Source organism: Papio anubis, chromosome 20, assembly GCF_008728515.1.
Source record: "Papio anubis isolate 15944 chromosome 20, Panubis1.0, whole genome shotgun sequence".
Lineage (NCBI taxonomy): Eukaryota > Metazoa > Chordata > Mammalia > Primates > Cercopithecidae > Papio > Papio anubis.
In genome coordinates, this window is record NC_044995.1 from 19,865,099 (window position 1) to 19,881,019 (window position 15,921).

At 39.4% G+C, this 15,921-nt stretch overlaps 1 protein-coding gene across 8 annotated transcripts in view; it reads left to right on the top strand.

Moving 5' to 3' along the window:
• Nucleotides 1-15,002, top strand: part of ZNF529 (zinc finger protein 529) — a 50,870-nt gene extending 35,868 nt beyond the window's left edge. For 6 of the 8 annotated variants that reach the window (XM_017952867.3, XM_009194260.4, XM_009194258.4 and 3 more), the window contains 3 exons: nt 4,303-4,396; nt 5,389-5,515; nt 12,852-15,002. In XM_017952867.3, the coding sequence (XP_017808356.2) occupies nt 4,343-4,396; nt 5,389-5,515; nt 12,852-14,308 (1,638 nt within the window). In that variant the 5' untranslated portion in view covers nt 4,303-4,342 and the 3' untranslated portion in view covers nt 14,309-15,002. Of the gene's footprint in view, nt 1-3,463; nt 3,672-4,302; nt 4,397-5,388; nt 5,516-12,851 lie in introns of those variants that run through there. The other 2 variants (XM_021930349.1, XR_004180302.1) reach the window with 2 other exon arrangements.
• The last annotated feature ends 919 nt before the right edge of the window (nt 15,003-15,921 follow it).

The following is a 15,921-nucleotide window of genomic DNA, read 5'->3' on the forward strand; positions in this document are numbered from 1 at the left end:
CTAATTTTGTATTTTTAGTAGAGACCAGGTTTTTCCATGTTGATCAGGCTGGTCTCGAACTCGCAACCTCAGGTGATCTTCCCACCTCAGCCTCTCAAAGTGCTGAGATTATAGGTGTGAGCCACCATGCCCGGCCTCTTCTCTTTGTTTTTTCATATGGATTTTTATTACTACCTGGGATCACCAGCCTAAAGAGCTTCCTTGAGTACTTTTTAAGGTCAGTCAGCTAGCAGTAAATTCAGTTTTTATCTGGAAATGTCTTTTCATCTTAAGTTTTGAAATGGTCTTAAGTTTTGAAATACAGGTTTGCTGCATAAGGATAACCACCCCCCTTTGTTTTACTGAGACATAATTGACACATACTTATGTATATACACACACATACAAGCACACTTTATCTGTCCACCCATTGAGGGACACTTAGGTTTTCATACCTTGGTTATTGTGAATAATGCTGCCATGAACAAGGACTGCAAATATCTCTTCAAGTTACTGACTTTGGCCATGCGTGGTAGCTCACGCCTGTAATTCCAGCACTTTGGGAGGCCAAGGTGGGTGGATCATGAGCTCAGGAGTTCGAGACCAGCCTGGCCAATATGGTGAAACCCCATCTCTACTAAAAATACAAAATTTAGCCGGGCATGGTGCCACACACCTGTAATCCCAGCCACTCGGGAGGCTGAGACAGGAGAATTGCTAGAACCCTGGAGGCAGAGGTTGCAATGAACCGAGATTGCAGCACTGCACTGCACCATGGGCGAAAGAACAAGACTCCGTCTCGGTGCAGGTGGAAAAAAGTTACTGACTTCATTTCTTTTGGCCGTATAGCCAGAAGCAGGATTGCTGGATTGTATGAATGTTCTATTTTTAAGTTTTTGAGGAACCTCCATACTCTTTTTCAGAAGGATCATACCAGTTTACATCCCCAACAGTGTACAAGGCTTCCCTTTTTTCCATATCCTTGTCAACATTTTTTTTCTTTCTTGTCTTTTTGATAATAGCAGTCCTGTTAGGTGTGAGGTGATATTTCGTTGCGGTTTGATTTGCATTTCCCTGATGTTTAGTGATATTGAGCACCTTTTTATATACCCGTTGACCATTTGTATATCTTCTTTGGAAAAATGTCTGTCAGGTTCTTTGCTCATTTTTTAGTTGGATTTTTTTTTTTTTTTTGCTATTGAGTTGAATGAATTTCTTATATATTTAGATATTAACCCCTTGTCAGATATATAATTTGCACATATTTTCTCCCACTCTGTAGAATGTCATTTCACTTTTTAAATTGTTTCCTTTATTTTATAGAAGCTTTTTAATTTGATTAGATTTCTTTGTTTTTGCTTTTGTTTCAGGTGCTTTTGGTGTTATATTTTTAAAAATCATTGCAAGACCAATGTCAAGAGCTTCACTATGTTTTCTTCTGGGATTTTTAGAGTTTCAGGCCTTATATTTAAGTCTTTAATCCATTTTAAGTTAATTTTTGTAAGTGGTGTGAGGTGGGGGGTCACTTCATTTTTTTGCATGTTGATGGATTTAGGATTCTGGGTTGAAGTATTTTGTGTATGTGAGTACTTTGTATATGTCATCCCACTGCCTTCTGGCTTTCATTTTTTTCTGATGAGAAATCAGCAGTTAATACTTCTGTATTAGTTTCACTTATAGACTGCAGTTTCCTTTTACTGCTTTCAAGATTTTCTCCATTTCTTTCTTTGGATTTCAGTGCTTTTATAATGATGCATCTATGTTTGGATCTCTGTGCATTTATCCTGCTTGGTGTTTGTTGAGCTTCCTGGATGTGCAGTTTAATGTTTTTCAATAAATTTGGGAATTTTAAATTCATTATTTCTTTGTAAATTTTAAATGCTTTTTTTCTCTCTCATCTCTCTTCTGGTACTCCTGTTTATAGCAGTGTGCTTAATGGGGTCCCACATTTCTCTGAGATGTTAATTTGTCTTGTTTTCTCTCTGTTCATCAGATTACACCATTGCTATTAATCTATCTTCAACTTTGCTAATACTTCTGCCAGTTCATATCTACTTTTGAGTCCTCTAGTGAAAATTTCATTTCAGTTATTTTACTTTGTAACTTCAGAATTTCCATGTTTATTATTGATAATTTGTATCTCTTTGTTGATATTCTCCTTTTGATGCAACATTATGATCATACCTACATTTACTTCTTTATGCTTTCCTTTGTCTATTTGAATATATATTATAATGTATAATTTGAAGTCTTTACCTGTTTATAATTTGAAGTCTTTGCCTGTTAAATCTGGTTGCTCTCACAAGCAGTTTCTGTTGTGGGCTGCTTTTCCAGTGTGTGAATCATACTTTCCTGTTTCTTTGCCTGTCTCTTGTTTGTGGAAAGTGGATTTTATAGACAGTAGTTGGAACTCCAGTACTTTTGTCCACACCCTCTGCCTCAGGGCTTGTTATTGGTACTTGCTTATTTACTTGCTTAGTGACGGTGATATGGTTTGGCTCTGTATCTCCATCCGAAACTCATCTTGAATTGTAATAATCCCCACATGTCAAGAGCAGGACCAAGAGGAAATGATTGAATCTTGGGAGTGGTTTCCCCCATACTGTTCTTCTAATAGTGAGTGAGTTCTCATAAGATCGGATGGTTTTATAAGGGGCTTCCCCCTTAGCTCGGCTCTCATTCTCTCTCCTACCACCCTGTAAAGAGGTGCCTTCTGCCATGATTGTAAGTTTCCTGAGGCCTCCCCAGCCATACAGAACTGTGAGTCAATTAAGCCTCTTTCCTTTGTAAATTACCTAGTCTTGGGTGTATCCTTACAGCAGCATGAGAATGGACTCTGGATTGTTTTAGTAAAGTCTATTCTCACCATGGTGTAAAATCCCTGATGTTGCTCATTGGAGTACAGCCTTGCCTACTTTTACAGACAGCATTAGATGATAGTGGTTTTGACAGGGCTGTCTTTGAGCATCTCCCTGACCACCCCCAGCTGTTAGCACCACCGATTGCAACTTAATGACAGTATTGCTTTCGTAAGTGCCCTGGAATATATGTTGCTTCACAGGCTAATATAATCAAACTGGGGCTTTCTTGAGGTCAGTGTTTGAGATTTGTTCTGACAATAGAATGTCTCTTCCCAGGTGGTCTCTCAGTTTCTGTCTGGCAAACAAACCACCCTATAGTATAACATACACCTCTAATCTATCAACCTCCTCCCAATTGCCCTTCACCAAAATTTTCAGTTTTTGACATTGCCCTTAGGTTTAAATTTCTCCACATTCTGTTGCAAGTCAATTCAGTTCCTTTGAGGAGCAATACAGAACTCTGTTCTATGGCCTACTTCTCCCCCTGGACAAAATCTCAGAGCTACTGTTCTAGTGCTGGAGGTATGGACAATGGCATGCATCTCTCTAAGTGATTCCCCTGCTTTAGGAGCTGAGTGCTTGGTAGATGGCAGATGGGTCTCTAAGTGATTCCCCTGCTTTAGGAGCTGAGTGCTTGGTAGATGGCAGATGGGGCGGCAGCCAGGTCTCCCTGGCTTGCCTGTTTGGGCATGGAACACCTGCCCCAGGAGCCAGGGCACAGCAATTGGAACCTCAGTATGCTCAGCAGTACCACATCCAAGTTAAAGCCTACATTTCATGTTTTGGGGCGAGGCAGAGGAAGGGAGTCTTCATTCTTCAGCTGTGCAACAGGTAGGTAACTGGGGCAGAGTGAAAAGTGATGATGTCTTACCCCACCTAGGAAGATAGCTATCCAACTGGGGCAAGGGTTGAGAAGTGGCGAAGAAGCCCCATGCCCTTGGCTATCCTAGCTGGAGTGGAGTCTTTCTCACCGAGACAGAATGGACAATGGAGGGCTCAGGTTTGGTTCACATAGTCCAGACTCTCAGAGTTCTTTTTTTTTTTTTTTTTTGAGACGGAGTCTCACTCTGTCACCCAGGTTGGAGTGCAGTGGCCGGATCTCAGCTCACTGCAAGCTCCTCCTCTCGGGTTCACGCCATTCTCCTGCCTCAGCCTCCCGAGTGGCTGGGACTACAGGCACCCGCCACTTCGCCCGGCTAGTTTTTTGTATTTTTTAGTAGAGACGGGGTTTCACCGTGTTAGCCAGGATGGTCTCGATCTCCCGACCTCGTGATCCGCCCGTCTCGGCCTCCCAAAGTGCTGGGATTACAGGCTTGAGCCACCGCGCCAGGCCTACTCTCAGAGTTCTTAACATGCTTTTGGAGATTTTCGTAAACTAATGTTTCTTCATTTGCTGTACATTCCTAGCACCATTTCCAGAGACTTTAAATTGTGATTCTTTTTTAAAAAACAATTTTTACAGTTTCATTGGGGATCGTGTCCATGGAGCTCCTCATGCTGTCATGCCAGAAGTGGAATTCCCTGACCAGTTCTTTACAGTTCTAACCATGGACCATGTAAGTTACTATTTCTCTTTTCTTTGTGATATTTCTTTTTTCTGATTCTTCCTACCACACACCTCTGTCAAAGAACCTGCACCACAACCCCATACTTTTTCACTTTCTAGTAAGGGCTGGAGTCTAACAGCATAGTGTCCCTCCTGTGTGCCTCTCTATTCTCCAAAGAATGTTCAACACTCCTGTGTGTTCAGTCCTTTGTCAAGAGCAGATATAAAGCAGAAGTGGAATCCCTGTACTTTTCCTTGTCATATCTTGGATAGGGAAAAAGCAGATGGATCTGTTTGACAATTGGGCATACTCTGACCTTCTCCACAGACTTGAGTTTCCAGGTAGATTGGATTTGATGTTGAATGGCCTCAGGTCATATAAAATGATGATGATTGTAGGTGCAGAATTGGAGAAGACCTTGTCTAACCTAAACATTGCAGTATAATTAAGGCTGTCAAATTTTTAGCAAGAAAACTACTCTGTAGCCACTAAAAAACACTTACTAAAAACTTTGTTGCTAGAAGTAATAAATTGTATTATATAATGTGACATAATATGTCACATAGTAATGAACTTGGAGCTACAAGAAATCTTTAATTTTGTTCACACCCCATTTTCAAAGTTAGATATTTTTCTCCTGTACAGGGGAATGAGGGTATAGAAACTTACATTTATTGATGATTCATGAGGCAGGCACATAGCATGAAATGTGCTTGTATATAGTACTTCTTTTAATTTGTAAACTGGTTATTAATTTCCAGACATGGTTGGCTAAATAAGAGATCCCATAAGTATGCAGAAAGATTTCAGTGGATCAAAGGGAGTCTTTAAAGATGATAGTCTGGTTTGGAAGCACTAATTTCCTTACTTCCCGTGTCACAGTCTTCTCCTGGCCTCCTTGTTTACTGTCCAGTCCCCTTGCAATAAGGCAATTCATCTTGCCTTTTTCTCAAAAATATTTCCTTAAATTTTACCTGTAATGTACGGGTTTGTTGTTTCAGGAACTGGTGACACTCAGGGATGTGGTCATCAACTTCTCTCAGGAGGAATGGGAATATCTGGATTCTGCTCAGAGGAACTTGTACTGGGATGTGATGATGGAGAACTACAGCAACTTACTCTCACTAGGTAAATTTGTCTGCCTCCAATAACTTAGAATATACGCTCTAGACTATCAGCTGATATTCAGTGAACTCAAGGCTGTATTTTGTTTTTCATTTTGTTTTGTTTTGTTTTTGAGATGGAGTCTCACTTTGTTACCCAGGCTGGAATGCAGTGGCATGATCTTGGCTCACTGCAACCTCTGCCTCCCAGGTTCAAGCAGTTCTCCTGCCTCAGCCTCCCAAGTAGCTGGGATTACAGGCGTCCGCCACTACACCCAGCTAATTTTTTGTATTTTTAGTAGAGACAGGGTTTCACCACACTGGCCAGGCTGGTCTTGAACTCCTGACCTCGTGATTCGCCTGCCTCAGCCTCCCAAAGTGCTGGGATTACAGGCATGAGCCACTGCGACGGCCTCAAGGCTATGTTTTGAGAAACTAGATGAACTTCTGATTCCAAAGGCATGCTTTCAGTGTTGTTGTGTTGCAAATGACATCTCTATCAGTATTTAACATTCTTCATGATATTCTTACCTTCTCAGGCCCTGCATATAATTTCTACCTTCCTTGATACCAAGGAGCTGGATTTGACTTATGGAACACGTACAGCATATCATTGAGACATTACAGGTTGCGTATCCCTTATCCAAAATACTTGGGATGAGAGTGTTTTGGATTTGGGATTTTTTTCAGATTTTGGAATATCTGCATATACATAATGAGACATCTTAGGGATGGAACCCAAATTGAAACGCAAAATTCATTTATGTTTCATGTATACTTTATACACATATAAAGTTGCCCGAAGGCAATTTTATACCATGTTTTTAATAGTTTTGTGCATGAAACCAAGTTTGTGTTAAGTAGTTATGTATATTTCACTTGTGGCATCATGTCAGTGCTCAGAAAGTTTTGGATTTTGTAATTGAATTTCAGATTTTAGATTAGGGATGTGCAACCTGTACATTGTGTTTGAGGTCGGAATTGCTATAAATACTTTATATTCTTACCCACCTTCTGGGAGAACTTTTAAGATACCGTGTGTCCTGATTTCTTATGATTGTTAAAAGAATCTCTACAATTTATATATTGAAGGATTGATAAACAGTTCATATTCATTTCCTCCCACCTGCTTTATGGCTAAAGAACGTTGCATTTAACATTAAATTAGTATTCCACCAAGGACCTTTTAATAGCTCAGAAAGTTACTTACTTTCCTCTCAGCTTCCATAGTTCTTGCCTTCTAGTTGGCCCCGTCCTAAGCACTTTAAATAACTGGCTCATGGCTAGGCGTGGTAGCTCATGCCTGTAATCCCAGCACTTTGGGAGGCTGAGGCGGGCAGATTGCCTGAGCTCGGGAGTTCACGACCAGCCTGGGCAACACAGTGAAACCCTGTCTCTACTAAAATAGAAAAAAATTAGCCGCGCATGGTGGCGTGTGCCTGTAGTCCCAGCTACTCAGGTGACTGAGGCAGGAGAATTGCTTGAACCTGCTTGAACTCGGGAGGTGGAGGTTGCAGTGAGCTGAAATCGCGCCACTGCACTCCAGCCTGGGCAACAGGGCAAGACTCCATCTCAAAAAAAAAAAAATGACTCGTTTAATTCTTACAATAACTCTGTGACGTAAGTGCTGTTTGTATTATTGTTGTACAGAAGAGGTTGCTTACAACAGAGAGTATTTAGGCACTTCTGCAAAGGCTCCACAGCCACGTAATTACAGAGGAAGGCTTTCTACCCAGGCAATCTGGCACCAAAGACAGTATTTTAAACTGTTACACTGCTTCTCCAGACAAAGAATTAGTATGGGTTTAAATAACATAAGACCTTTCCTTACCTGTCTAGTCTGTTTATACGTGATAATTCTGTGGTTACTCTAAGGTGAATGTTTTTCCAGTTCCCTCACAATTCTTTTTTCTGTCTTTTTCATATAATGTTGATTTTATTTAGTAAAACTTTAACCAATTCTCAAAGCTGTATTTTAAAAATTGGTTATAATAAAAAAAAATACATTGTTACATTTCTTTGTTGTAAGCAGTCTTCCATTTCTGATCCAATTGGGATCACCTTATTGGAGGAAGGGAAGTTGCTCTATAGAGTTTATGAGATGTGAAGGAAGACAGGGCCAGGTGAGTGATGGCCACTGAGGGATAGAAAGTCATTGCCAAAGCACAAAGCCCATCTGGTCCAGGAGATGAGCCCCTGGGATTCTGTTGGGAAAATCCCTTCAAAAGCTTGTGGGTTTTTATTTATTTATTTTTATTTTTTATTTTTGAGACAGAGTTTCGCTCTGTTGCCAAGGCTGGAGTGCAGTGGCACAATCTCGGCTCACTGCAAGTCCTGTCTCCCAGGTTCATGCCATTCTCCTGTCTCAGCCTCCCAAGTAGCTGGGACTACAGGTGCCCACCACCATGCCCAGCTAATTTTTTGTATTTTTAGTAGAGACGGGGTTTCACCATGTTAGCCAAGATGGTCTCTATCTCCTGACCTCGTGATCCACCCACCTCGGCCTCCCAAAGTGCTGGGATTACAGGCGTGAGCCACCGCGCCCGGCCCAGACTGTTTTTTTGTTTTTGTTTTTGTTTTTAAAAGCCTGGCACTTGGAGAAGGAAATTAAGATCTTCTTCAATGCCACCGTTTTCCAGTTCCTCTTGTATTTAGACTTATGTATGTGTATATTGACCATAAACAAATGCTCATTCATATCCTCAATATTTATTTAGTGTCTACATTGAGACAGATATCAGTACAATAGTGAACAAGACCAATACAGACCCTGCTGCCATGGAACTGACATACTAGTTCTTGAGATGTATAATAAACAAGTAGAGAATATATATAACAGTATGTGTAAGAATAAAGGGGTAGAGAATGATGGAGAAAGAGCTAATTCAGACAGTGTGGTCAGAAACCAATCTCTCTGGTCTTAATTTGGCATTTTATACAGTTCCTTTTCAATGGTTCACCTAATGTTTTTGCATTTGGAAGTCCTCATTGGAATCAATGTGTTTCAATTTGTCATTCCTTTTATGTTAGTTGCTGTCATGTTCTTTGGTAAACTTTTGTAATTCTAATGGGAAAGGCAAAGAGGCTGTTTTTATTTTTTTATTTTTTTTTTTTATTTTTTTTTATTTTTTTAATTTTTTTTGTTTTGAGACGGAGTCTCGCGCTTTCGCCCAGGCTGGAGTGCAGTGGCCGGATCTCAGCTCACTGCAAGCTCCGCCTCCCGGGTTCACGCCATTCTCCGGCCTCAGCCTCCCGAGTAGCTGGGACTACAGGCGCTGCCACCTCGCCCGGCTAGTTTTTGTATTTCTTAGTAGAGACGGGGTTTCACCGTGTTAGCCAGGATGGTCTCGATCTCCTGACCTCGTGATCCGCCCGTCTCGGCCTCCCAAAGTGCTGGGATTACAGGCTTGAGCCACTGCGCCCGGCCTGTTTTTATTATTATTATATCTTTTATATTACTGTAAATAAGTAGCCACCTCAAATGGTGCTCTAGAATTTTTCATACCTTCTATTATGTCTCATTATGTTTATTGATGTTCAGTATACATTAGCCCACCAGAGTCTGATTTTTGATGTCCAGCAGTATGAATATTGGATGAAATTTTTTTTTTTTTTTTGAGACGGAGTCTCGCTCTGCCACCCAGGCTGGAGTGCAGTGGCCGGATCTCAGCTCACTGCAAGCTCCGCCTCCTGGGCCCACGCCATTCTCCTGCCTCAGCCTCCCAAGCAGCTGGGACTACAGGCGCCCGCCACGTCGCCCGGCTAGTTTTTTTTTTGTATTTTTAGTAGAGACGGGGTTTCACCGTGCTAGCCAGGATGGGCTCGATCTCCTGACCTCGTGATCTGCCCATCTCGGCCTCCCAAAGTGCTGGAATTACAGGCTTGAGCCACCGCGCCCGGCCTGGATGAAATTTTGATATACTGATGCCATGTTTCTTATGGTGATTTCTGTGTGCTTTGGCTTTATCCTTTAACCTTTGAATTTATTGTCACTTTTTGTCAAAAGCTTATCCAAGGCTCATTCCATACCCTTCCTATCCCAGACCCAGGCATTGAATTGGATATGAGTGCATTTTTCTGGTTTTGTTTAGTTTAGCATGTTGCAGTACATAAACTTTTTTCCCTTCATTTGACTCTTGTATTGTCAAAATGGTGGCACTTTAGCTCCCTCAAGCTATTTTTGTGTCCCTTTGATGTGACCCACTGTTGTAAAACTTTCTTCTTTCTGACAAAACATTACAGGGTACATCTCATACCTCCCCGGGTCTAGATCATGATCCAGGCCTTTGTTCTAGGATTCCTGGTTTATTACCTGGTTTATTTCAATAACAAGGACAATAAGGCATGGTTATTGTTCTTCTGTTTCATGGAGTGAGTGTTTGAAAATTTTATCTCCGGCTGGGCGCGGTGGCTCAAGCCTGTAATCCCAGCACTTTGGGAGGCAGAGACGGGCGGATCACGAGGTCAGGAGATCGAGACCATCCTGGCTAACGCGGTGAAACCCTGTCTCTACTAAAAAATACAAAAAAACTAGCCGGGCGAGGTGGCGGGCGCCTGTAGTCCCAGCTACTCGGGAGGCTGAGGCAGGAGAATGGCGTAAACCCGGGAGGCGGAGCTTGCAGTGAGCTGAGATCCGGCCACTGCACTCCAACCTGGGCGACAGAGCGAGACACGGTCTCAAAAAAACAAAGAAAGAAAATTTTATCTCATTCCAGGAATGTTTTTCCAACTATTATTGCTTTTTGGGTTGGTTTTAAATATCTCTTTACCAAGAAATTAATTCATTAGACTACATTTTCAGCTTTATTAGCATAGGAGTCTTATAACATTTTGTGTATGTTTTCATCACGTGATTGTTTGCTAATTTCTCACCTTTTCTTTAGGTCACTGTTCTTTTGTCTTTAGTAGGATATATACATTGGTTATTTTTACTCTTTTTTTTTTTTTTTAAAAACAAGCATTTAAGTTTTTACTTTTTATGAGACAAATATATTTATGTTCCATAGATATCAGTTACAAATGTTTTCAACATCATGGTTCACTACAAACTTTGTGATTTCAATTACATTTCCACATTGACCCAACAGTTATTTAGCAGAGAGCTTCTTTTTCTTTTCTTTCTTTTTTTTTTTTTTTTAATAAGACATAGTCTCACTCTGTTGCCCAGCTTGGAGTGCGGTGGTGCAATCTCAGCTCACTGCAACCTCCATCTCCCAGGTTTGAGTGATTCTTCTGCCTCAGCCTGCCAAGTAGCTGGCATTACAGACATGCGCCACCATGCCCAGCTAAGTTTTTTTGTATTTTTAGTAGAAACGGGTTTCGCCATGTTGGCCAGGCTGTTCTCGAACTCCTGACCTCAAGTGATCCACCCACCTTGGGCTCCCAAAATGCCGGGATTACAGGTGTGACAGCCACAGCACCCAGCCTAGTAGAGAGCTTCTTTATTTCTAACTGAAAGTACTTTTGATTTATTGATACTGGCACTCAAATCTGGTTTTAATGTTTCTGTCAGATATTGATGTCTGCATTATTTCATCTTATACATAATTAAGTCACAGAAAATTATCCTTTTTCTGTGTTCATGTGTCACTCTGAGTTTTCCTCAGGCATTCCCTTTTCTCATTGTTCGCCTCCAGATGATGTCCATAAAATCCTTTGTTACAAAGTGCCTTACAGTCTTGTGTACCTAGACCACCTTCTTCATATTATTTTGTTAGCATATTCTCCTTTTCACTCATAAGCCTTTGCTCAGAATTGTGTAAGTCTAACAGTAGTTACAATTATATTCAGATATTTTAATATCTGAAATATTATATTTTGGGGAAGTATAGCATTAGTTGACTTTTGGCATAAGAAAATGGAAAGGAATATCTGTAAAAGAACATAAAAGAAAAAATAGGTTTTAGAAGGACAGCAGAGTAAAGGTAAATATGCTGTTGAAGAGAAGTAAATAACACATCCCATCTTGATTGTATTTCTTCATTCCACATGTCAGTCATGGCTCTGCATACAAGGGAATAAGCAATAATGGTGGGACAATATGTGTAAGTGGAGAAGCAGTTGGAAAATAAATACATATGAATGTTCACCATATTTATGTATCTTACTGTATTATAAATATACGTATGTAATCACTAATACAATGAGGGTTGGGAGGCATTGATAACTGGCATTATTCTTATAGCTACATAATTATTTTGATAGTTGTTTTCTAGTGACTTATCTTTGTATATATACTTTTATTTTTATTTGGATTCATTCAGTGATTTACTTTTCCTCTATTAATTATCATATACTATGCCCTTAGGGCTTGTTGTACATTGGCACATGAAAATTTATTATATTTGTCCTTGTGGAATTTAAGGAATAAGGAAGTAAATGGTGTAAAAGTACTGAATACACAACTGAAAAAACATATATATAAGGGTAAGGCACTAGATACGGGATTAGAAATGGAAATGAAGTTATTTAGGGTCAACTAATATGCCCTTTCTGAGGGCAGGTATCTTGAGACCTTAACAAAGAAAAGAAGCTGGCATACAAAGAGACCGTTTATGTGAAATGAAATGTCCTGTGGATAGCTCTAAATGATAGGATATTTGTTTTGATCTAGGAGGTGAAAAATGATTAGCAGAATGGAGTTAAAATGAGGTTTTTTTTTTTTTTTTTGAGATGGACTCTTGCTCCACTGCCCAGGCTAGAGTCTACGCAGTGGTGCGATCTCAGCTCCCTGCAGCCTCCCCTTCCTGGGTTCAAGCAATTCTTGTGCCTCAGCCTCCTGAGTAGCTGGGACTACAGGTGTGTGCCATCATGCCCAGCTGTTTGTATTTTAGTAGAGGCAGGGTTTCACCATGTTGCCCAGGCTAGCCTCAAAGTCCTGAGTTCAGGTAACCCACCTGCCTTGCCCTCCCAAAGTGCTAGGATAACAAGCATGAGCCCACATGCCCGGGCAAAATGAGGTCTTACAAACTGTACCTTGTTATTATCCTTGGTAAAGTTTATTTTTGGGGAAGAAAACCACAAAAGTGTTAGTATATATGGATTATAAAATTTTGATCTGCATTAGCATTATCTCTATAAGATGCTAATGACTAGTTCTACATCTACAGATTTTGATTCTGTTTAACCAACAAGCTTACCAGGTGATGACCAACACACAAATTTCAGATCCACTGACTTAATCACATTCCTCATAATCTTTATGTTCTGCTGTTATTCTGTGAGCTCTCTTTATCTTTCTCTAAATTTCATAACATTTTTTAAACCAATTCATGTATATGGTGAATTATTCTTAAATTGTCTCTTCTTTCCATAACTTTTATTCTTGTAGTACATGAAAATTATTTTTTCCTTTCTTTCAGATTTGGAGTCCAGGAGTGAGACTAAGCATTTATCTGTAGGAAAAGACATTATTAAAAACACTGGTTCTCAGTGGGAGGTAATGGAAAGTAGCAAGTTACGTGGCCTTGAAAGTTCCATTTGCAGAAATGACTGGCAAAGCAAAAGCAAGATTGAAGTACAAGGACCTGAAGTGGGATATTTCAGTCAAATGAAAATCATCACTGAAAATGTGCCCACTTACAAAACTCATGAATCTCTTACGTTACCTCAGAGAACTCATGACAGTGAGAAGCCCTATGAATACAAGGAATATGAGAAGGTCTTCAGTTGTGACTTAGAGTTTGCTGAATATCAGAAAATACATACTGGTGGAAAAAACTATGCATGCAATCAATGTTGGAAAACCTTTGGGATAGACAACTCCAATATGTTACAACTGAATATTCATACTGGTGTGAAACCTTGTAAATATATGGAATATGGGAATACATGTAGTTTTTATAAAGACCTTAATGTATACCAGAAAATTGATAATGAGAAGTTCTGCAAATGTAAGGAATACAGAAGGACCTTTGGAAGAGTTGAAGAAGTTACTCCACTTCAAAGAGTTCAAGATGGTGAGAAACACTTCGAATGCTCATTCTGTGGGAAATCCTTTAGAGTGCATGCCCAACTTACTCGACATCAGAAAATCCATACAGATGAGAAAACTTACAAATGTATGGAATGTGGCAAGGACTTCAGATTTCTTTCACAGCTTACCGAACATCAGAGAATTCATACTGGTGAGAAGCCCTACAAATGTATACACTGTGAGAAGGTTTTTAGAATTAGTTCACAGCTCATTGAACATCAGAGAATTCATACTGGTGAGAAACCTTATGCATGTAAGGAATGTGGAAAGGCTTTTGGAGTATGTAGAGAACTTGCTCGTCATCAGAGAATTCATACTGGTAAGAAACCCTATGAATGCAAAGCATGTGGAAAGGTCTTTAGAAACAGTTCATCCCTGACTAGACATCAGAGGATTCATACTGGTGAAAAACCCTATAAATGTAAAGAATGTGAGAAAGCATTTGGAGTAGGTAGTGAACTTACTCGACATGAAAGAATTCACAGTGGTCAAAAGCCTTATGAATGTAAGGAGTGTGGAAAGTTCTTTAGACTTACGTCAGCCCTTATTCAACATCAAAGAATTCATAGTGGTGAGAAACCTTATGAATGTAAGGTATGTAGGAAGGCCTTTAGACATAGTTCAGCCCTTACAGAACATCAGAGAATTCATACTGGAGAAAAACCCTACGAATGCAAGGCATGTGGGAAGGCCTTTAGACATAGTTCATCCTTTACCAAACATCAGCGCATTCATACTGGTGATAAACCCTATGAATGTAAGGAATGTGGGAATTCCTTTAGTGTTGTTGGGCATCTTACGTGCCAACCAAAAATTTACACTGGTGAGAAATCATTTGACTGAAATAAATGTATAAAGTGTTTTTTTATTTCCGATTTTCACAGGAAAAAACTATGGATGGATTTAATAGGTAATCAAGGCAATTCAGTATCTCCCTCTTTTAAGTCTGTTTTTAGACTTCATGGCCATTCTGTATGTAGACATAGAATTGCTTAGTCATAGCTGATATATACTTATAGCTTTGTTAGATATTGCCAAATATTTCTCCTTTTTATGTTAAAAAGAGTTTTTTTGCATGAGTTTCTCATCGTGGCATGTTTTGTTTACAATAGCCTTTGATGTTTGCATTATTGTTCTTTTCACTATTCAGTTTTTTAATTGTAATATTACTTCAGTATCTTTTCTGCATTGTAATTCTTTGCTTGTGATATCTATAGTTATTTTCCTCCAGAGAGTTAGAACTCCTAGACAGATATAACGTAGTTTTACATTCTTATTGCTCTTCATTTTGTGTAATGTTCTTGTTTTGTTTTGTTTTGAATGATAGAAGTGTGATCTTTCCATTTTCACCAAATTGTTCACTTCTCTTTAAATTTCTATTTTATTTTGATACAACATGTTCCCCCAAAATAACATATACATAGGAACTGGTTATATTCCACCATAACACACACACACACTATATATATATAGTGTATATATACATACAGTGTATATAGTGTATGTGCGATGTATACTATATATACTCACACATGCACTATATATATAACACACAGTATATATATACACATACTATATGTATATATAGTATATACAGTATATATGTATATATAATATATACTCTGTGTGTGTGTGTGTATATATAGTGTTTGTCTGTTATATTGGAATATAACCACTTCCTTTAAGCAGTCTTTTTACCCACAGGCTGTACCAACCAGGATCCAAATGAAGAGAACTTTTAAATATTTGATAAAATTACTCATCCAATAAGTCTGTTAAAATTTATCATTCTCTTAAATTATCATTCTTAAATTTGTCAAACACCTTTAAAAGGGGAGGAAAAAATGACCACTGAACTTACATTAAGAGGATTTACAACTACAGCTTCAAATTTTTTTTAATCTATTACCATTATTTTTATTTTTATTCTCTCTTAGAGTTGCCTTATTAGGTTTGGGCATTTCAACAATCAACAGACCTTCTGTGATTTAACTAATCTCATTTAACTCCAAAATCATCTCTGTCTCAGGACAGCTGACTTGGTTATGCAGTCAGTGAGATCACAAGCCACTGGTTATTGAAATTTTTTTTTTTTTTTTTTTTTACTTTTCATTTTTTTTGAGACAGAGTTTTGCTCTGTTGCCCAGGCTGGAGTGCAGTGGCGTGATCTTGGCTCACCTTAACCTCTGCCTCCCGGGTTCAAACTATTCTCCTGCTCAGCCTCCCAATAGCTGGGATTACAGGCATGCGCCACCATGCCTGGCTAATTTTGTATTTTTAGTAGAGATGGGATTTCTCCATGTTGGTCAATCTGGTCTCGAACTCCTGACCTCAGGTGATTTCCCCCCCACCTCAGCCTCCCAAAGTGCTGGGATTACAGGCATGAGCCACTGCACCCGGCCTGGTTATTGGATTTATTTATTTAATTTTTTTGAGATAGAGTCTTGCTCTGTCAC